Raw genomic sequence first — 23,355 nt, 5'->3', positions numbered from 1 at the left:
GTTTTTGGGTCGTGGTATTTTCTGTGTTTTCAGGAATTCTCGGAGTATTGGAGACAAGTTGGGCGCACGAGCACTGGCAAAGGAGAGCAACCTGGGCGAGTGTCAGCAAAGGGCGGTAGGAAGTGGTGCGTGAGCGTACAACTACATCGAGTACAACAAATCAGCCACAGGTTTTGTTTTCGGGAGTTGGTACCTCCTGTTTTACCGTTTCCCTTTTGGTATTAGCTAAATTACTGTTACTTTACTTCGCAATAGTTAAACCTTTCAACTAGGATACTAGTTACCACTTGTTTCCTTCTAGTTTGATTTGTGTACGTTGTGCACTAGCGAGTCTTGTTGTAGGTGTAGTGGCTGCAGTCTGGGATGATAGAATAAGGGCATGTCCTCGGGTGGGGCAGAGTGTGGGGCTGGGGTCAGGGGGTGGGTCGGGTAGCAGGGGAGGTAGAGGGGGCAAGGGAGCCTATAGGTTAAGAGTCGGGTCATGGAACATAGGTTCACTAACGAGTAAATCCATAGAGTTGGCGAAAATTCTGCAGAAGAGGAAGATTAATATAGCGTGTATCCAGGAGACTAGGTGGGTCGGATTGAGGGCGAAAAACATGGATGGGTATAAGTTGTGGTACTCTGGTGTCCTGAGGGGTAAGAATGGAGTGGGTATCCTGGTAGATAACCATCTTAGAGAGTCTGTGGTAGAGGTCAGGCGGGTGAATGATAGACTAATGACTATTAAGTTGGTGGTGGGTGAGGGTACTTTAAATGTCGTTAGCGCGTACGCACCGCAAACAAGCTTGGATGAGGATATTAAGAGGCGCTTTTGGGAGGGGTTGGATGAGATTGTTCGTAGTATACCGCCTTCTGAGAGGTTATTCATAGGAGGAGATTTCAATGGTCATATTGGGTCATCTGCAGGTGGGTACAATGAGGTGCATGGCAGCTTTGGTTTCGGCGAGCGGAACGGAGGGGGCATTTCGCTGTTGGACTTTGCCAAGGCTTTCGATCTAGTCATTGCGAACTCGAGTTTTATGAAGCGGGATGAACATTTGGTTACTTACCAAAGTTCGGTGGCGAAGACTCAGATTGACTATCTCCTTCTCAGGAGATGCGATAGGAGGTTGTGCAAGGACTGCAAGGTTATCCCAAGTGATACCCTCTCAACGCAGCATAGGCTTTTGGTGATGGACATTTGTATTAGGATAAGGAGGAAGAAGAGGTCAGTACAAGGACGCCCCAGGATTAGGTGGGGAGCCTTAACTAAGGATAAAGCTAAGGAGTTGGAAGGAAGGTTATCGGCAATAGGAGCTTGGAGAAGTAGTGGGGACGCAAACACAATGTGGTCAACGACGGCGGACTGTATAAGAAAGGCGGAGGGAGAGGTGTTAGGGATATCTATGGGCCACAATGGTGGCCACAAAGGGGATTGGTGGTGGAATGCAGTTGTCCAAGGTAAAGTGGAAGCAAAGAAGGCGGCTTACCTGCGGTTAGTAGGGAGGACTGACGAGGAGGAGAAGAGAGAGAACAGTCAAAGGTATAAAGTAGATAGGAAGGAGGCGAAGATGGCAGTGACGGAGGCTAAGACGACAGCTTTTGCTCGTCTGTATGAGGAACTAAGGAACAAAGGTGGGGAGAAGAAGTTATTCCGAATCGCTAAGGCGAGAGAGAGGACAACTCGGGATCTGGACCAAGTGAGGTGCATAAAAGATGATGACGGCAAAGTTTTGATGGGAGATGACCAGATTAAGAGGAGGTGGCAGACCTACTTTCATAAACTTCTAAGTGAAGAAGGGGATCAGGATATTATACTTGGGGAATCGAGGAATGCCGACAGTCACCATGAAGTAAGTAATTGTAGGGACATTGAGATCGATGAAGTCATGGAGGCAATGCGTAAGATGAGAAGGGGCAGAGCTACCGGGCCAGACGAAATTCCGGTTGAACTGTGGAGGTGTGTGCTGACGACCCCAGATATCTTCAAATCAATGTTTCCATCTTTCCTCGGAAATACCAGAAGACCCAGGAACATTATCATGAACGCTACCCGTCTGTGCTCGTCCCACTTCTGACGAACTCCTTTGCTGCACAGTTTGTTGATTGGATTATTGAATCCCCCCTCGTGACCGTACCTATCATATATGAAGCATGGAGTACAGAATCCGGCTGCTAGATCCGGGTTGTGGACTGTTCTAGGTATTTTCAATGAATCCAGGAACCGATGTACCGTGACGACTCTCGGGGCGACCAAGTATTTTTCCCTCAACGGAAGTTCAGTATTCCCGATGTATCCGGCCATTTCTTCCAAAGTCGGGGTGAGCTCAAAATCAGAGAAATGGAAAACATTGTGCGCCGGGTCCCAATAGGTAACCAAAGCTCTTATGATATCTCCCCGAGGCTGGATTTCCAACAGACCCACAAGACCTTTCAGATATTTCTTAACCTCATTTTGTCCTTCAACACCTAGATCATTCCACCATAGCCGTAACTTGACAGGGATTTTGGTCATTATTGAAAAATGTTCATTTTGCATCGTGCTCATCCTGCACATTTATTAAGGTGATTTTAACAAAAATGACTGACTCAAAAATATTTTTACAGAGGGGATCAAGTTTTGAACACGGCCTTTAAACACTTCGGGGACGAAGATTTTGAGGCTGTGTGGGTCTATTGGATAAAATGCTAAACAAGACCCAAAGGTGGCTGTTTATGCAAAGTCAGCCTTCCGGCGTCCCTTTCGGGAACATTCGGCTATTTATGACAAAACAACGTCACCCGATTTATTTACGACTCTTTTAAAATTTGACACATTTATTATTTATTTATTGATTTTGGCTATTTTAGCAAAAATGGGGTTGAACCCGACGAGGGTTGCCTACGTATCTCACATCCGGTGAGAATCAAACCGGCGTAGTTCGGGCTATCGTGAATAGAGAAAACCAAATAAACCTAAAAATCAAGAATACGTATTTTTATTTTTATTTTTTTGAAAAGAGATAAAGATTAAAGAAAATATTTATTACTAATTATTATTTTTTTTTGGGAAATATTTGGACTATTAGTCTGAATTTATAAAAGGGGTACTACAAAAGAAACAACGTTTTTTTTTTTGAATTATGAATTTCCGTTTTTTTTTTACTTTTAAATAAATACCTCTTTTTTCCTTTTTTTTTCATTTTGGAAATGATGAAAAGAAAATTTTTGTATATATTTTTTTTTTAATTCAAACTAAGAAAACAAATTTTGCTTTTATTCTTTTTTTTTAGAAAAATTCCGGCGAGGTTTTGACACTACTTGGACATTGGTTTTATTTTTCCAAAATAAGTAATTATCTCCCTACGCTGCTATTTTTCCTCTTTTTTTTAGAAACCGGTAAGCATGCGGAACCGAAGCAAATAAATGCGCAAAACAAATAGGATGCAGCAGGGTGGTCTTTTCATTTCAGGTTGCCTGTCCTAGACGGACCCAACCCCTGTGTTGAGTCCCCTAAGCCAAATGCAACATGATGCAAATAAGCGTTCCTACTAGGGATCCGGCATGAAGTCAAGTTATTCTAGGTTCGTAACCTGGGTATTTGTTCTAGACTGTGTACCCGAGCGGACAACTCGAGTCGAGGAGGGGGCTACGTACCGGGGACCCGCGAGATCGTCCGGCTTTGTAACTTGTCCGACCTCTTTCTTATTTCAGGTATTGACACTAACAGAATAGGGAGTCTCGACCAGCGAGCTTCTCCCCGGAGGTAAGAAGAGAAGGGTTTCGGCACAGTTTATATACAGTTCAGATAATATCAAAGCGGTAAAAGACAACATTTAGCACGTTATGCAAAAACATGTAATAAAGATCAGATAATAAAGCCAAATATAACAATTATTCTAAGCTCGAATTCTTGAACCCTGAACTAGTGGTTCTGGGTTAATTTCCCCAGCAGAGTCGCCAGAGCTGTCACACCTCCTTTTTGCGCGCCCCGCCCCGAAGGGTAAGATGCGCGGGTGGGAGTTTTTTCCAATTTAAGTGACAATATTCGAAATGGGATTATTTATTTAATTCAGAGTCGCCACTTGGGAAAGGTTTGGCTTTTGGTGTCCCAAGTCACCGGTTTATCTTGAATCCCAAATCGAGGAAATTTTCGACTTTTCCAAATGAAGTCTGCGAACCAGAAATTCTAAGTAAGGAATTTTGTTGACCCGAGGGAAGGTGTTAGGCACCCTCGAATCCCGTGGTTCTAGCACGGTCGCTTAAATTGTTATAATGGCTAAATATCTGATTTAAATACATGTTGTGACTTATGTGCTTTTATTAAGTTTAAACCGCTTTTATTATTATCATTTATTTTTATAGAATTGCAACGTCGTGAAAATGCATCTCGAACCACGTCACAATCAATGCACCCGTAGTTGTTAACACATTTCGACTCCGTTGAGATTTGAATTTGGGTCACATAAATGCGCACCCGAATTTAAGAATGTAATTTAATTAAGTCGCGCCTAAAAAGTCTAACGCGTTATTATCTTTGGGGAAGGCAGTGGAATTCACTAAACAGTCCATCCCAAATTCTAAGTATTTATTATGACCAATTATTGAGGGCCCCGCAATTTGCCTTTTTATTCGGCGAGGCTCGTCTCATTATTTTAGAAGGGTACCCTACAATGACTACGTCTTTACTACATTTATCTTTAAAGAAAAGGATGATGCCGAATTTTGCTGGTTTGGACAAATACGGACTGAATCCTTATTATGTTTGCCGAACCTAAACTTGTTTGATTACCTGATTGATTGTTCATGAGGTGAGGGTTACCGCATGCTTTGTCTTCAACAAGTGAATATGCTTATTAATTCGCTAAGTGAGATTGCAAACAAACTAACAACATATATTGAGTTATGTTTAACGACCTCCAAGTTCTATTCTTAACACTCTAAACTATTTGAAATTGATAAAAGAAATCGGCTGTTTTATTATGAAAATTACTACTAATTGAACTCAAAAAGGATTATTAGTTTTTCTCAACAATCATCAAAAGAATCTATACCGAAACCCAGTATCGAACCTGCATGAACTAAGATACAAGAGGCTGAAACTCAATTAAGTATTAACTAACTAGACTTTTGAATTGCACATTAATTGATTTATACAGAGAAGTCAATATGCCATGAGCATTGCAAAAACAGACATCTAAACTTTCTTCAAAAACTCCTTTCATTTCATGCTTTGGAACTGTTACAGTTAACACCAAAATGGGACTTGAAATGTGTACCTAGAAATACTGAAAATGCAAAGGAGAAGAAGAAGAAGATGGGGAAATCAGCAGCAGCAAGAAACAGGACTAGCAGTAGCAACAGGACAGAATAGCAGCAGCCACAACTCACAAAACAATTGGAGTGGGATCAACACCCCGACTAGACCAAGTTCTCGAGTATAACAAACAACAACCAAGCAGACTCAGTTGGGAGAAATCAGTGTTGCACAAACAGGTCCAGATGTAGTGAAATTAAAACAACAGGAAAGAATGCAACTTCTTGTTTTGTCTGTCTGAGTTATCGAACAAAATTCTTTTCCAGTTTCTGTTTTTCCAGAATTTTCAGTTCTCAAATATTCAATCTGAGTTCTGTCTCTTTTGTGTGTCGTGTGTGTGTATATATCCCTCAATGTGTATCACCCTCTCTTTCTTTCAAAATATTCCTATCAGTGTGCCTCCCTCTATTGTGTGTGTGTGTTTTTTCCTCTAATCTTAGGGTCCGTGTGTATATCTCTGTCCCTCTATCCTCTCCCTTATCTCCAGCTCCTCCTCCTTTTATAAGCCTTAACACTACCCCTTTTAACAGCCTGTTTAGAATATCACCATACCCCTCCCATGTGCCTTCCATTTCAGTTCTACTTTAGCTAATTAAGTATTAAACCCCATCATTCCCTTGGCAGGCTTAACTTTCCATTTTATTAACTAAAAGCAAACATGGGCAGCAGGATGTAGTCTGACAGCACATGCTGTCAAACTATTTAATTCAAAAAGGGCCTTTATGCCCATGTCGTGCACATGCCCTCCAGTTCAGATTACCATTACAGCCTAACCTTAGATTTCTGAAATCAAATTAGCAATTATAAGTAACTGAACTTGGTTCTTAATTGATTCAGGCAATGTTCAACAGAAGCAAATCGATTTATTTTGTTCAGACAGTTGAAACTAATTGACGACACATGTCGACTCGACTATATTAGCATTAACATACACAATCGTAGCCAAAAATCAGACATTTAAATAGTATCGATACATGATTCGAATTATATTGACTAAGCAGAATTGCACTCGAGGAGTCAACTAGTCAGTCCAAATTTGAAAATCAGCTAATTGCACAACACTTACATACACATTATCAGAACAAATGGAAGGGCTTAATCGAACAACAGAGGTTCAGGCAAAGTGGTCAAGGCACAGTTGATAAAAGTCGAGGACACAAACAGAACATGAACAGACCCTTACAACAATCAAATGAACCAAAACAAATAAGAAAAGAAAGAACTCACCTTAAACTGCAAAAGATCAAAACCTTAACTCGGACTCGGACAGACCTTTCTTAAGGCTGAATGGACTTTAATCGAAGTGTTTCTCAGATGAGAAACACTTCGATTAAGGTCCATTAGACCTTAATCCTTCGGTTTGAACAAGACACGGACCAGTGATGAGGAATCACCCAGTTCCAAAACTCAGATCTGGGATTCATGCTTCCCTGATCAGATTCGGACCAAACCAAGTATGGTTTGGTCACGAGGGGGGTCTGGGGAGTGTCTGGTGTGAAGCTGGGGTTAAACGGTGTAGATCGAGTTTTGACTCGAATCTTCAAATGAAGATTCGAGGACCTAGAGGATGATTCGAACTAAACGGTCAACAGGTCCATGTTCAGGGTGGTGAGGGGTTCTATGGTGTTCAGGTGGAGGTCACCGGCGTTCATGCCGCCGGGTTTCTATGGTGAAGGATACAGGGGCGGCTCTAGGGTTTGATGGGGATGAGGTTGAAGACGGAAGCTGGGGTATCAGATGGGGGGCAGGGTAAGGTTAGAGACTTATATAGTTAGTGGGTGGGCGGATCCTGGCCGTTGGATGAGATGTGATGAAGGGGCGGGATCCTTCATCTTGAGGGAAACGGTGTCGTTTCATCTTTTAGAGGGTTTGGGTCGGTCCGGGTGGAAACGGGTCGGGGTCATTTGTGGGTTATGGGGAGGCGATCTTGGCCGTTGATCAATCTAAGATCAACGGCCCAGATCAGTTTGGACCAAAATGGCGTCGTTTGGACACCCTGGGTATCAGCTGGTGTGGACCGGGCAGGCCTGGTTTGGACGTTGTTTGTTTGGGCCAATTTTAACAAATTGGCCCAAGTCCGGAAGGGAAGGGCCTTTTTTCTCTTTTTTTTTTCTTTTTCTTTTATTATAAAAATACAAAACTAAGTAAAATCAAATTAAAATAAACACCTAATACAATTATTTGCACACACATTAAAATAATTCAAAACAGGTAAAATTAAACAAAACAAAATCACGGACAAAGATGCCTGTTTATGCTTTTCTATTTAGCAACCATGTTACGGTTCAGATTATGCATGACACGTACACTTTTGTATTTTGTTTTAATAAAGTAAAAATGGGCCAAAGTCATACGTAATTAACAAAGTGCCATGTAAAAATCCAAAAATTGTACAACAGGATCAATTGTTATTATTTTTGTTTTCTTTTGGAGCGATTGTCTCGTGAAGCAAAAATCACGTGCTCACAGCTGTCCCTCTTTGTTCGGAAACACGAAGAGTTTTCGTGCAAAGATAAAGTGAGCGTGTATGAGCGATTTTTGCCTATGGACTACTCCGTATGAAGCATGTTTTTTGAAAGATCTGACCGAATCTTGCTTCAAAGATTTCCTACATATCCTGGGCTAAACAGGAATCAGGTCAATGTAGTTCGGGAAGTTTTGGTAGCTGGGACTACCATGGGATTGCAATGCTTGCTGCTACTGCTGTTGCTGTTGTCACTGCTGCGTCACTGACCGCCTTATTACAACCAAACGAAAATTGGAAACTGAACTAACTACTTATATGCATGTCAACTGCTAGTTACAAGATTCCTATCTATGATTCTTTTACGACTTGATCTTGGGTCTTAGCTGATTCTGCTTGTAGACTTCGATCTGAATCTTGATGCTTGCGAGTTGCGGCAACTTGTTTAATCTCCGAGATACCGAGTGAGACGCGATCGGCAGGGTTCAGGACCTTAATCAAATGTTGGAGTCAATCTGCCTTCCATTTACTCCGATATCTCGGGACATCTTCTTTTCTTTTCTTTTTCTTCTTTGATTCTGAAGTGGGACTCATCTCATGGGTCGTTTCGATCCATGTGGCTCGAGGTTAGACCTGCGGGAGAAAACAAACGAATGAAATTTTCTGCCCCAGTTTCACTAGGAAAATTTCGTTAATTATTTGCCAGGAAGTTCATAAAATTGATGAAAGAGGATATGCATGCTCAGTTCAGGGTTGGAGCCCTGATGCCGACTAGCTGGGGAAAGGTTCAGTTTAGGGTTTTAGAACCCTAACGCCGAACAAAGGAAGAATTCAGTTCAGGGTTTAAAACCCTAATGCTGACTAAAGGAAAAATTCAGTTTAGGGTTTAAAACCCTAATGCTGAGTAAAGGAAAACTTCAGTTCAGGGTTTAAAACCCTAATGCTGGCTGAAAGGAAAAAGTTCAGTTTAGGGTTTAAAACCCTAATGCTGACTGAAGGAAAATTCAGTTTAGGGTTTAAAACCCTAATGTTGATTGCATGGAAAAGCTCAGTTTAGGGTTTAAAACCCTAATGCTGGCTGAAAGGAAAAAATTCAGTTTAGGGTTTAAAACCCTAATGCTGACTAAAGGAAGAATTCAGTTCAGGGTATAAAACCCTAATGCTGGCTGAAAGGAAAAAGTTCAGTTTAGGGTTTAAAACCCTAATGCTGACTGAAGGAAAATTCAGTTTAGGGTTTAAAACCCTAATGCTGATTGCATGGAAAAGCTCAGTTTAGGGTTTAAAACCCTAATGCTGGCTGAAAGGAAAAAGTTCAGTTTAGGGTTTAAAACTCTAATGCTGACTAAAAGGAAAATTCAGTTTAGGGTTTAAAACCCTAATGCTGATTGCATGGAAAAGCTCAGTTTAGGGTTTAAAACCCTAATGCTGGCTGAATGAAAAAAGTTCAGTTTAAGGTTTAAAACCCTAATGCTGACTAAAAGGAAAATTCAGTTTAGGGTTTAAAACCCTAATGCTGATTGCATGGAAAAGCTCAGTTTAGGGTTTAAAACCCTAATGCTGGCTGAATGAAAAAAGTTCAGTTTAAGGTTTAAAACCCTAATGCTGACTAAAAGGAAAATTCAGTTTAGGGTTTAAAACCCTAATACTGATTGCATGGAAAAGCTCAGTTTAGGGTTTAAAACCCTAATGCTGGCTGAAAGGAAAAAGCTCAGTTTAGGGTTTAAAACCCTAATGCTGGCTGAAAGGAAAAAGTTCAGTTTAGGGTTTAAAACCCTAATGCTGACTAAAAGGAAAATTCAGTTTAGGGTTTAAAACCCTAATGCTGATTACATGGAAAAGCTCAGTTTAGGGTTTAAAACCCTAATGCTGGCTGAATGGAAAAAGTTCAGTTTAGGGTTTAAAACCCTAATGCTGACTAAAAGGAAAATTCAGTTTAGGGTTTAAAACCCTAATGCTGATTAAAAGGAAAATTCAGTTTAGGGTTTAAAACCCTAATGCTGATTACATTGAAAAGCTCAAAAGGAAAATTCAGTTTAGGGTTTAAAACCCTAATGCTGATTGCATGGAAAAGCTCAGTTTAGGGTTTAAAACCCTAATGCTCGCTGAATGGAAAAAGTTCAGTTTAGGGTTTAAAACCCTAATGCTGACTAAAAGGAAAATTCAGTTTAGGGTTTTAAAACCCTAATGCTGATTGCATGGAAAAGCTCAGTTTAGGGTTTAAAACCCTAATGCTGGCTGAATGGAAAAAGTTCAGTTTAGGGTTTAAAACCCTAATGCTGACTAAAAGGAAAATTCAGTTTAGGGTTTTAAAACCCTAATGCTGATTACATGGAAAAGCTCAGTTTAGGGTTTAAACCCTAATGCTGGCTGAAGGAAAAATTCAGTTTAGGGTTTAAAACCCTAATGCTGACTGGCTGGGGACAAAGTTCGAGCATACTAAGCGACCCCTTTTTTTTTGAATTTTCTTATTTTAGTAGAAGATAAAATGGAGTTTCGTGGAAACTTACCTTTCGAGTGAATTCCTTATTACCAAAATATTTCTTGTACCCATGTACCTTCCTCTTTGGGCGACACCTGCTTCTTGCACGGTTGTCTTGGATTATACCTGTTTCAACTTTTCAGACAAAGAACAATTGTTAGTTCGGAAATGACGGTCGGTTCGGTGACCTTGATCGTTCCCAATTGCTTTGTTGCGTCTCTATTTCTGTTGCGAAGTCCCGCCATTGATTTGATTCGAATGGCGAAACCTTTAGACTGCCCAGGCTTGTGTTTCCAGATTCTGTGATGACTTGCTTCGTAAGGCTCTCCTTTTTTTCAATTTTTTTTTTTTGTGTGTCCCATTTTGCTTGGAGGTTCTCAACGGGGATTTTATTGGAGGTATTCTGTGGGAATTTGTACAAAAAGGAAGCTCTGTGGGGGAATATTTACAAAGTGGATTCTTTGTGTGGATTTTGTACAATGGGGCATGCTGGGGATTTATTTCAAAGCGGGCTTTCTAGGATTTGTTGGGGTAAGCTTGTTGGGGAATTTTTACAAAGGGACTCACTGGGATGTGCTGGGGAGATTCCATTTTTTTTTTTATTGGGGAGACTCTGTGGGAGATTGTACCAAAGGAGAGACTCTGTGGGGATTTGTACAGGGGGAGACTCTGTGGGGATTTGTCCGAAGGCGGACTTGCTGGGGAAGATTTCTCTCTTTCCTCTTTAAACACCATCAAACGTCATGATCCATCGGGCTTGGGCAATCGTACCAACGAAATGAGGCGTTTTCCTTCATGAGACGGGATCCCGTGCAAACAAACCTGCCACCTGCCCTTTCCGGTGTATCCTGAACTTGGGGTTAAAACACAAAAGGGATTTGAAGAGAAGCAAAGAAAGGAGAAAAACAAATTTCAGGAAGGGAGTGTCTTTTTCGGGACGAGAAAGACTTATCTGAGGAAGATAACGCTGGCTTTAAATGACATGACATGCTCTTTGGACTAGGCGCCTGACCGTTCCATGAACTTACGTTTTTCTGAACCAGAACGGATCTGTGATTCCAAACCGGTGGAACGTTATCGAGACCTTCTTGGGGTGGAGTCATTCTTTTTCGGCCAACAACGCCCTTTGCGGGTTTTCGCTGGCTGACCTCTCTCATTTCTCTTCCTGTCATCGCTTGATAGCACTCTTTGTGAGTTTTTACAAAACAAGCTCTCTCATTTTGGTTTCTCTTCTCCCGTCGCCTCGTGGTGCCCGAAGGTTTTCACCGCCGAGACTCTCTCATTTTATTTCTCTCAACTCAGAGTGTGCCGGTTTCCATTTGTGATGCTTATTGGCTTCCCACTATCTTTGGTAATTGATTTGAAGGCTTGTACTTGGTGAAGAGAGGTAGATGATACTAACTTCCCAACTGCTCGACGTGCCCCTGTTTCAATTTCAGGGTGAATGGGATTTTATTGTTGGTGTGACTGAACCTCAGGGAGAGGCTGCCTACATATCCTTTCGGAATCAAGTCAAACGTAGTTCAGGCCTCAATCAATGCTTTGTTTTGTTTTCTTTTTTTTTCTTTTTTTTTTCTTTATTTTTTTTTATTTTGTTGTAGAGAGGATTGGGTAGTGTTTGGGAGTAGTGGGGGATAAAACCTTCGCCATTTTCAAATGTGTCAAGACCATTGGAGTATGATCTAGACGTAGTATCTTTTGACTGCATCTGCATTTACTGCTGTGTCGGGGTCATTTCCTTCGATATCGCCTAAATACAATGCTCCTCTCGGCAGTATCTTCCTTATGATGTATGGGCCTTTCCAATTTGGCCTCGTAGCCGGTGAATTTCTTGCTCAAGTAGTAGATTGCTTGCTCCTTCTTTCCGGTTACGTCGTGTTGCCCGAGGACGCAGCCGAAAGAGTTCTCCAAGACTGTCAGATACAAGAAAAGTGGCCTCCCTGGTTCTGGAGGGACCAAGACTGGGGGATTCGAAAGGTATTCTTTGACTTTATCAAAGGCTTCTTGACACTCAGTTGTCCATTTGATCGCCGCATCTTTCCTTAACAGCTTGAATATGGGCTCACACGTGCTTGTCAGCTGGGCAATAAACCGACTGATGTAGTTCAACCTGCCCAAAAGACTCATCACATCTTTCTTTGTTCTTGGGGGAGGCAGATCTCTGATGGATTTTATCTTAGTTGGATCTAGCTCGATACCTCTCCTGCTTACGATGAAGCCCAAAAGTTTGCCCGACGGAACTCCGAAAGCACATTTGGCTGGGTTTAGCTTCAAGTCATACTTCCTTAGCCTCTCGAAGAATTTCCTCAAGTCTTGGATGTGATTATCCTGCGTCCTGGACTTGACTATCACGTCATCCACGTACACCTCTATTTCCTGATGCATCATGTCATGGAAAATGGCAGTCATGGCCCTCATGTAAGTAGCCCCAGCATTCTTCAAACCAAATGGCATGACCCGGTAGCAGTAGGTGCCCCAAGGCATAGTGAAGGCAGTTTTCTCGGCGTCTTCTTCATCCATCAATACCTAGTGATACCCAGCATAACAATCCACAAAAGACTGTATCTCATGTTTGGCACAATTGTCAACGAGGATGTGGATGTTGGGCAGCGGGAAATTATCTTTAGGACTTGCTCTGTTCAGATCTCGGTAATCTACACATACCCAAGTTTTCCCGTCCTTTTTTGGTACTGGAACCACATTCGCCAACCATGTTGTATATTGGACTACCCGAATCACTCCCGTTTTCAATTGTTTGGTGATCTCCTCTTTAATCTTGTCACTGACCTCAGTTTTGAACTTTCGTTGCTTTTGTTGAACTGGAGGACAATCAGGATGAATCGGCAATTTATGAACCACTAGATCAACACCTAGACCCGGCATGTCATCATATGACCAAGCAAACACGTCTTTAAATTCAAAAAGAAGTTGAATTATCGCCTCTCGCGTTTTCTTGTCCGTGTGAATGCTTATTTTGGTCTCCCGGATTTCTTCCGGGGTTCCTAAATTTACCGGTTCAGTGTCATTCAGATTTGGCTTAGGTTTATTCTCGAAATATTCCAACTCTCGGTTTATCTCCCTAAAAGCCTCTTCCGCATCATATTCTGGTTCTGGGTTCATTAATTCGCAGTTAAATAGCTCATTGTGATCTGGGCGTGAAGTCCGCAAGCATGTCATATTTAAAGCCGCATTATTAGGACTGAAAAGAAAGATAAAAGGCAAAATAACAAAAAATTAGAACAAAAGAAATAATGGGAAAGCAAAGATGATTTTTTTTTTATTGTTCTTTGGAAAGTTGGAAGACAACAATGTTTACAACTTAGGAATTCAAAACAACAATTGAAAAGGAGAAAACGTTCAAGTTATGTCCTGGAGATAACTTGTGACACAGGAAAGGTGGCAGGACAGGTCTACCCGGACTTCCGTCTAGTCGGGAATGGCGTGGCCTCCCAATTTTGAAGTTGGGCGTTTGGCCCTATGTACAGTATCTCAGCAGTGCTTGTGCCTTCACCTAGTTGAACCATGTGGACCTCGGAGAGCATCTCTCTCATCGCCCCACATATCTCCTCGATTTCCTCAGTTGTGAAGACCTCATCATCTTCTTCTTCAACGTACCTTAGCCTGATGAAAGTTGCATATAAATCTGGCAACGGTTGAGGTAACTTCCAACCCTCATTTCTCCTTTTCTTTGCCCATTCTTCGTCTGCAGGAGTAGGTTTGAAACCTAGTCCAAAAGGTTTCTTGATGACTGGCAAAGTAATGGGTTCTGTTATTCCCTGAAGGGTTCGTCCAAGTCCCTTTCCTGGCCTAAGTCCGTGCCGGATCATCTCTTTGGCCACCATAAACGAGGCGTTAGACAAGAAAGGCTGGGGGCAGGGTATTCCCTCTTCGTGCTGCTCTGCCAGTACAATCTCGAAAACTTGATAGACCGTATGTTCGCTTCCTTCTCTCGGTTCAAGGTACGGGATGGATGGGTCCCGATAAATGGCATGCTTATCTTCCCCGTGGACCACGATCTCTCGGTCTTCATACTCGAACTTCACCATCTGGTGAAGAGTGGAAGGAACGGCTCCTGCCGCATGGATCCAAGGTCTGCCAAGGAGAAAATTGTAGGATGTGTCCATGTCGATCACCTGGAAGGTTACTCGAAATTCGACTGGTCCTATGACCAACAACAGGTCTATTTCTCCCATGGTATCTCTCTTGATGCCGTCGAAAGCTCTCACGCAGACGTTGTTGGGTCGGATTCTTCCTGCCCCAATTTCCATTCTTTGTAGCGTGGAGAGCGGGCAAATGTCAACACCTGATCCCCCATCCAGCATTACCCGCTTGACATAGTAGTCCTCGCATTTCACTGTTAAGTGCAAGGCCTTGTTGTGTGCTGCTCCTTCCGGGGGTAAATCGTTCTTGTTGAAAGAGATTTGGTTGACGGCGAAGAATCTTTCTGTCATCCGCTCTAGTTGCTCCACCGAGGTTTCGACCGGTACATATGCTTCATTCAGGGTTTTTAGTAGGATCTTTTGATGCTCGGTCGACTTTATCAATAATGACAGCATGGATACTTGCTCAGGGTACTTGCGCAGCTGATCTATTACTTCGTAATCCGGCATTTTCATTTGTTGAAAGAACACTTTCGCTTCTTCAACACTCACGGGCTTCTTTGGCGGGAAGCGCCTTTGTGTGGCGTTGTTCAGTTCTTGGGTATTTGAATACCTTCCTATGGAAGTATTTTCTGGAAGTTCTCCCATGACCTCTTTACCTTTGTACATCACCAAAGTCTTTTGATAATTCCACGGCACTGTGGATGGGTTGGTCATTGGCTTTTGTGGCACGCGTCCGATAACCACTGGCTCATTCAGCCGAGGTGGTTGAATCGTCCCCCGGACCACATAGGCCCCTTTCGGTACGTACATAGGTTTTGTCTTTTTGATCCCGAAGTTCTGCGTCTTCTCAGCTCGACCTCGTGGTATGTAAAGAACTTCATCCTTTACCGGTACCACTTTCTTTTCCAACTTCTTTTCCGGCACTTTCTTTATAGCTTTGGCCTCCTCCCCCTTTTCTGGTTTCTGGTCTGTCTCGGGCCTCTTCCCCGTGTCGACAATGGCAATTATAGCTTTCAAAGCAGGATCGAACTCTTTGTCTTCACAAATCATTCCGATCAGCGGCCCATTATTGTGAGCAGGTAATGGATTGTTAGTTACGTTCGGGATTTCCTCGTCCCTTAGCACTATTTTCCCTTGCTCTATCAAATTTTCGACCACTCTTTTCAACGACCAGCAGTCATTTGTATCATGTCCCTCGGCCCCTGAATGATAGGCGCATCTGACTCCGGCTTTGTAAGAAGGTGATGTTGGGTTTTGCCTCGTTTGAGGGATTGGTTGTAAGAAACCCAACTGGACTAGCTTCGGGAACAAAGTAGAGTATTGTTCACCGATGGGCGTGAAAGTCCGCCGTCGAGGTGGCTCCTGAGGGCGAAAGTTATTCTGCGGGGGTTGTGGGTTATAGTGGTTGCGGTAAGGAGGCTGATTTCTGGGAGGTGGAGCTGGGCCTCGGTTGGCTTGTTGTGGTGGATGGTTATAAGGTTGGGCATTCATGACCATATAAGGTTGATGAGCATATGCCAAATTTGAGTGGGGGTAGTAGTGTTGTGGGGCTCTTTCCGGAAAATGGGGCCTGGGATGACGATACTCCCTTGCTTCAGAGGCTGCCATAGTCGTTTCTTCCTTCTTCTTCCCCCTTGTCGTTCCTCCGGACCCGCTTTGGACGGCCTGGGAGGTCGCCCTTATGGCTGCTTGACTCAGAATCCTACCTGTTTTCAAACCATTTTCCACCATCTCTCCAATCTTGATTGCTTCCGCGAATGGCTTACCCATGGCTGACATCATGTTTTGGAAATAGTCAGACTCTTGAGCCTGGAGAAAGGTAGTGACCATTTCCACTTCATCCATGGGAGGCTTCACTCTCGACGCCTGTTCACGCCACTTAATAGCATATTCTCTGAAGCTTTCCGAAGGTTTCTTCTTCAAATTCGACAGAGAGTTTCGGTCTGGCGCAATGTCGATGTTATACTGGAATTGTTTTACAAAATCTCTGGCGAGATCATCCCATATATGCCATCGGGACATTTCCTGATCCATATACCATTCCGAAGCTATCCCTACTAGACTTTCCCCAAAATACGCCATCAGCAGTTCTTCTTTTCCGCCGGCTCCCCGTAATTGGTTGCAGTATTTCTTAAGATGTGCAATGGGGTCACCGTGCCCATCGTATTTCTCGAATTTTGGGGTCTTGAAACCCGTTGGCAGGTGCACGTGAGGGAACATGCACAGGTCGGCGTAAGAGACACTCTTTTGTCCACTCAATCCTTGCATATTCTTCAAACTTTGTTCAAGGCTTCTCATTCTCTTAGCAATCTCATTTTGTTCTGCAACTCTGGGGTTCTGATCCTGCCCAGGTGCAAGCTCGCACTGAGGCGGTAGAGGATTAGTACTGGTAGTGAACCTAGTTGGTTCCATTGAGAACGATGGTGCTTGGAATGTAAAGGAGGATAAGTCAAAGTTTGGCTTGTACGTGGCTGGCTGTGCCATGATCGGGCAAGGCGATGCAGTAAAGATGTTCATGCTTGCATCAGTGGCCGACATTCGGGGATGAGGCTCAGAAGGCGATCCAGCAGAGAAGGCTGAGGTGGCTGGGTACCCGAATGGGGTAGCAGGATAATTTATGGGAACATTAGAAGTCCCACTTGACCTGGAGAATAATTCAGGGAATCCGGGGACGACACTTGGTGGCTCTTTCCCATTATTCCAGTCGTCCAGCATTTCCAGCATGCGGAGCCGTAGGATTCTATTTTCCTCCGCAGTTGCGGATTCAGGTGTGAGGACGGCTGAGATCGAGCTTTCCTCGGAAACAGGGATTGTTTGCAATGGAATTTCTGAAGACATTTCCACACTTCCTTTTGACCTGGTGAAGTAAGTGTGAGTACTGCTTCTGGTCCTAACAACAGGTAGTTGAACACTTCTCCTTGACCTCGTGAAGTATGAGTGCGAGGCCAGACTTTCACCAAACCAACCGTCTTTCCAAAACCCTGGAAACTCATCGGCAAACGCACGGTTAATTTGCAGCAAATAACAGATAGTTAATCTCACGTTGGGCATGATGCACCTATATAGTTAAGTGGATTACTATATGTTTGCTACGGGAGCATGCGTCCTTCCGGCATTTTTATTAGTTTTCTTTTTTTTCTTTTTCTCTTTTGTTTTTCTTTTATTTTTTTTATTTTGCAGTAAAAGAGATGCGACCGGATCCGATGAGGATTGCCTACGTATCACGATGCCTACGTGAATCAGATCATTACGTAGTTCGAAAAACACAAACGATCGTAAAAGAAACAACCTCTTTATTGTTGAAAAATGTTCCATTACAAACCACATTTTGCAAAAGAAAAAGCGAACTTTGAAAATAAACCTAGATTCAAAATAGACTAAAATCACCCTTATGGGAAAAATAGGCAAAAATGCTAAGATACAGATTTGACTTATGAGTGCATTATGGTTTTGAAAATTGGTGTCCGCGGGGCATCGTTCGGCCTCGCCGCAGTCCTAGGCGTGAGATCCCTCTCGAGTTGCTCCAGCTCGTGCATAGTCTGCTTGACATAACCCATTACTGCCGAGAGGACGGTAACGCTGGACATGTTCTCACATCGTAGACATCGTCTGGTGATGGCATGGGCAATGGCCTTGATCCTATCTCTGGTTTGCTTTTTCTCTACGAGTAGGCGTTTTATCTGATCGCTACATATCTTGAATACTTGAGCATCCTGTATATGCTGATGCTTCAGTCGCCGTACTTCCAACTTTATCTGGGCTATTGAGTCGTACCAGTATCTGCTCTCAATTCGGAAACCCTTGGCCTGATTAGCTGCTTTGATCTCAAGTGCAGCCATCTCTCTCTTTATTTTAGCAGTAGTCTTCTCGTGGTTGCCTTCCAATTGATTCAGGTATCGGCGATGCTCATCTGCTCTTGCATCCCACTGTGCCCTGAGCTCTGCTATGACGTTTTCAGATTTCTCCAAACTATCTTGCCATTCCCTGATTTCACCTTTTAGCCTTTTTATCAGCTGCTCGTCTTATCGACGCCTTGGTTGTTTATCCGCGTCCACCCTTATCTGTTTGATCTGGGCTTTGAGCATTTCGTTCTCCTGAACTAACCCGTTCCGTTCTCCCAAATTGGTAGCAGTTTGCACATTGTGCTCATATTTCAAGCTTTCTACTTGTTGCTTCAACCTGCTGATTTCGGCGCAATAGCCTCTTTCCTTCGCTAACCAATCCCACTGTCTTTGCGATGATTCGGTGAAATTCCGGATGTGGGGTCTCTTAGCTGGCCTTTCATGCTCAAGTTCCCTTCTATACCATGCAAGGTAACCTGGCGCCGTCTCTCCTTTGGCTCGATCCCGCACGCAAGTATCTGATTTCAAATATTGACCCTCATTCCAGATTTGGCGAATCTTTGCTTCTGGGAACTGTCCGTTAGGACTTATCTCAACTGCTTGAGCGCTAAGATCTTCCTCATGAGGTACTGTCTGGCATCTTCCGAACTGTCTCAAAACTCGGCCGGGTGCGTAAGGTTGAATGCTCTTAAGCCCCATCAGCAAGAAATGAGTTTTAGCTGCCGACATATATAAGATCTCATCAACGGGCAACCATCCCAACGTCCATTGTATTTGGCTGGCAGTAAGAGCTTGAAAGAACGAGGTCCATGCCAGGACTCCTTTGGGCAAAATGATCTCTTTGGTTCTCGTGTAAGATTCTTCTATGCGGGTCTTTTCCGGGGAACCATGGCTCAAAATCTCGGAATGATGGCAGAGGTGCTCGGTCATCCATATCTGTAGGAGCAAGTTACAACCTTCGAAGAAATTTCCCCCAGCTTTACAAGCTGTGAGAGCTCGAAAGATGTCGGATACCACCATAGGCGCGAGAGTACTGTCACTTTGCGTGAGTAAAGTGCTGACGACCCCAGATATCTTCAAATCAATGTTTCCATCTTTCCTTGGAAATACCAGAAGGCCCAGGAATATTATCATGAACGCTACCCGTCTGTGCTCGTCCCACTTCTGACGAACTCCTTTGCTGCACAGTTTGTTGATTGGATTATTGAATCCCCCTCGTGACCGTACCTATCATATATGAAGCATGGAGTACAGAATTCGGCTGCTAGATCCGGGTTGTGGACTGTTCTAGGTATTTTCAATGAATCCAGGAACTGATGTACCGTGACGACTCTCGGGGCGACCAAGTATTTTTCCCTCAACGGAAGTTCAGTATTCCCGATGTATCCGGCCATTTCTTCCAAAGTCGGGGTGAGCTCAAAATCAGAGAAATGGAAAACATTGTGCGCCGGGTCCCAATAGGTAACCAAAGCTCTTATGATATCTCCCCGAGGCTGGATTTCCAACAGACCCACAAGACCTTTCAGATATTTCTTAACCTCATTTTGTCCTTCAACACCTAGATCATTCCACCATAGCCGTAACTTGACAGGGATTTTGGTCATTATTGAAAAATGTTCATTTTGCATCGTGCTCATCCTGCACATTTATTAAGGTGATTTTAACAAAAATGACTGACTCAAAAATATTTTTACAGAGGGGATCAAGTTTTGAACACGGCCTTTAAACACTTCGGGGACGAAGATTTTGAGGCTGTGTGGGTCTATTGGATAAAATGCTAAATAAGACCCAAAGGTGGCTGTTTAAGCAAAGTCAGCCTTCCGGCGTCCCTTTCGGGAACATTCGGCTATTTATGACAAAACAACGTCACCCGATTTATTTACGACTCTTTTAAAATTTGACACATTTATTATTTATTTATTGATTTTGGCTATTTTAGCAAAAATGGGGTTGAACCCGACGAGGGTTGCCTACGTATCTCACATCCGGTGAGAATCAAACTGGCGTAGTTCGGGCTATCGTGAATAGAGAAAACCAAATAAACCTAAAAATCAAGAATACGTATTTTTATTATTTTTTTTTTGAAAAGAGATAAAGATTAAAGAAAATATTTATTACTAATTATTTTTTTTTTGGAAATATTTGGACTATTAGTCTGAATTTATAAAAGGGGTACTACAAAAGAAACAACGTTTTTTTTTTGAATTATGAATTTCCGTTTTTTTTCTCTTAAATAAATACCTCTTTTTTTTCTTTTTTTTTTGATTTTGGAAATGATGAAAAGAAAATTTTTGTATATATTTTTTTTTAATTCAAACTAAGAAAACAAATTTTGCTTTTATTCTTTTTTTTTAGAAAAATTCCGGCGAGGTTTTGACACTACTTGGACATTGGTTTTATTTTTCCAAAATAAGTAATTATCTCCCTACGCTGCTATTTTTCCTCTTTTTTTTAGAAACCGGTAAGCATGCGGAACCGAAGCAAATAAATGCGCAAAACAAATAGGATGCAGCAGGGTGGTCTTTTCATTTCAGGTTGCCTGTCCTAGACGGACCCAACCCCTGTGTTGAGTCCCCTAAGCCAAATGCAACATGATGCAAATAAGCGTTCCTACTAGGGATCCGGCATGAAGTCAAGTTATTCTAGGTTCGTAACCTGGGTATTTGTTCTAGACTGTGTACCCGAGCGGACAACTCGAGTCGAGGAGGGGGCTACGTACCGGGGACCCGCGAGATCGTCCGGCTTTGTAACTTGTCCGACCTCTTTCTTATTTCAGGTATTGACACTAACAGAATAGGGAGTCTCGACCAGCGAGCTTCTCCCCGGAGGTAAGAAGAGAAGGGTTTCGGCACAGTTTATATACAGTTCAGATAATATCAAAGCGGTAAAAGACAACATTTAGCACGTTATGCAAAAACATGTAATAAAGATCAGATAATAAAGCCAAATATAACAATTATTCTAAGCTCGAATTCTTGAATCCTGAACCAGTGGTTCTGGGTTAATTTCCCCAGCAGAGTCGCCAGAGTTGTCACACCTCCTTTTTGCGCGCCCCGCCCCGAAGGGTTAAATGCGCGAGGGGAGTTTTTTCCAATTTAAGTGACAATATTCGAAATGGGATTATTTATTTAATTCAGAGTCGCCACTTGGGAAAGGTTTGGCTTTTGGTGTCCCAAGTCACCGGTTTATCTTGAATCCCAAATCGAGGAAATTTTCGACTTTTCCAAATGAAGTCTGCGAACCAGAAATTCTAAGTAAGGAATTCTGTTGACCCGAGGGAAAGTGTTAGGCACCCTCGAATCTCGTGGTTCTAGCACGGTCGCTTAAATTGTTATAATGGCTAAATATCTGATTTAAATACATGTTGTGACTTATGTGCTTTTATTGATTTTAAAAACCACTTTTATTATTATTATTTATTTTTTATAGAATTGCAACGTCGTGAAAATGTATCTCGAACTACGTTGCAATCAATGCACCCGTAATTGTTAAACACACTTCGACTCCATTGAGATTTGGATTCGGATCACATCAATGTGCACCCGGGTTTAAGAATGTCATTTAATTAAGTCGCGCCTAAAGAGTCTAGCGCATTATTATTTTTTGTAGGAAGCCATGAAATTCACTAAATAGCTTATCCTGAATTCTAAATATTATGATTATTTATTGAGGGCCCCGCAGCTTGTGCATTTTTGTTTGTCGAGGCTCGCCTCATTTTATCTAAAAGGATAAACCTGCAGAGACTACATCTTTGTTATGTTTAGTCTAAAATAGGAAAAGGAAGATACATATTGATTCAAGTATATGCTTTGGGCCTAGTTCTTATTACTTTCTGATTAATTATTTATAAAGTAAGAAAACGTCATACTTTATGAGAAATGTTCTAATCTGACAAAGAAATTACATGACAAAATGTTGTGCTTATATACAAAACATCTCTTGAATCGAATTAGACTTATTTAGGCTAGATTAAGGGAATTAACCCACTAGACACTATTGCCACTGGGGGTTCGAACGTGCTCCTATATACTGCCTAGCGGGTTTCTGATGAAAGAAACTGAAATAAAACAGAGCATCATTGTGAAGGTGGAAGCATTTTATCCTATGCATATTGTTATAACTAAACAGGAATCCGGTCAGTAACTATGCCAAATATTTGTACAATTCTACGTATTGTACTATTACTTAACTCATGTCAACAAACATCTATGAACTAAGATACAAGAGGCTGAAACTCAATTAAGTATTAACTAACTAGACTTTTGAATTGCACATTAATTGATTTATACAGAGAAGTCAATATGCCATGAGCATTGCAAAAACAGACATCTAAACTTTCTTCAAAAACTTCTTTCATTTCATGCTTTGGAACTGTTACAGTTAACACCAAAATGGGACTTGAAATGTGTACCTGGAAATACTGAAAATGCAAAGGAGAAGGAGAAGAAGATGGGGAAATCAGCAACAGCAAGAAACAGGACTAGCAGTAGCAACAGGACAGAATAGCAGCAGCCACAACTCACAAAACAATTGGAGTGGGATCAACACCCCGACTAGACCAAGTTCTCGAGTATAACAAACAACAACCAAGCAGACTCAGTTGGGAGAAATCAGTGTTGCACAAACAGGCCCAGATGTAGTGAAATTAAAACAACAGGAAAGAATGCAACTTCTAGTTTTGTCTGTCTGAGTTATCGAACAAAATTCTTTTCCAGTTTCTGTTTTTCCAGAATTTTCAGTTCTCAAATATTCAATCTGAGTTCTGTCTCTTTTGTGTGTCGTGTGTGTGTATATATCCCTCAATGTGTATCACCCTCTCTTTCTTTCAAAATATTCCTATCAGTGTGCCTCCCTCTATTGTGTGTGTGTGTTTTTTCCTCTAATCTTAGGGTCCGTGTGTATATCTCTGTCCCTCTATCCTCTCCCTTATCTCCAGCTCCTCCTCCTTTTATAAGCCTTAACACTACCCCTTTTAACAGCCTGTTTAGAATATCACCATACCCCTCCCATGTGCCTTCCATTTCAGTTCCACTTTAGCTAATTAAGTATTAAACCCCATCATTCCCTTGGCAGGCTTAACTTTCCATTTTATTAACTAAAAGCAAACATGGGCAGCAGGATGTAGTCTGACAGCACATGCTGTCAAACTATTTAATTCAAAAAGGGCCTTTATGCCCATGTCGTGCACA

At 42.3% G+C, this 23,355-nt stretch overlaps 1 protein-coding gene across 1 annotated transcript; it reads left to right on the top strand.

The window, feature by feature from the left end:
• The first annotated feature begins 599 nt into the window (after positions 1-599).
• Positions 600-22,672, top strand: LOC138884879 (uncharacterized). The gene is made up of 3 exons (XM_070165741.1): positions 600-654; positions 910-1,172; positions 22,547-22,672. Exons 1-3 carry the CDS (start codon positions 600-602, stop codon positions 22,670-22,672), a joined length of 444 nt encoding a protein of 147 aa, XP_070021842.1.
• The last annotated feature ends 683 nt before the right edge of the window (positions 22,673-23,355 follow it).

Source organism: Nicotiana sylvestris, chromosome 2 (assembly GCF_000393655.2).
Source record: "Nicotiana sylvestris chromosome 2, ASM39365v2, whole genome shotgun sequence".
In the NCBI taxonomy this organism is placed as follows: Eukaryota; Viridiplantae; Streptophyta; class Magnoliopsida; order Solanales; family Solanaceae; genus Nicotiana; species Nicotiana sylvestris.
This window is presented reverse-complemented; position numbering and strand designations above follow the sequence as displayed.

What these genes read in the sequence shown, in the direction of transcription:
- LOC138884879 (XM_070165741.1), top strand. Translation starts at nt 600, where the DNA reads ATGGATGGGTATAAGTTGTGGTACTCTGGTGTCCTGAGGGGTAAGAAT. An exon ending in GAGGGGTAAGAATGGAGTGG is followed by an intron (nt 655 to 909) that starts GTATCCTGGTAG and finishes GGTCATCTGCAG; the next exon opens with GTGGGTACAATGAGGTGCAT. An exon ending in CAACGCAGCATAGGCTTTTG is followed by an intron (nt 1,173 to 22,546) that starts GTGATGGACATT and finishes GAACTGTTACAG; the next exon opens with TTAACACCAAAATGGGACTT.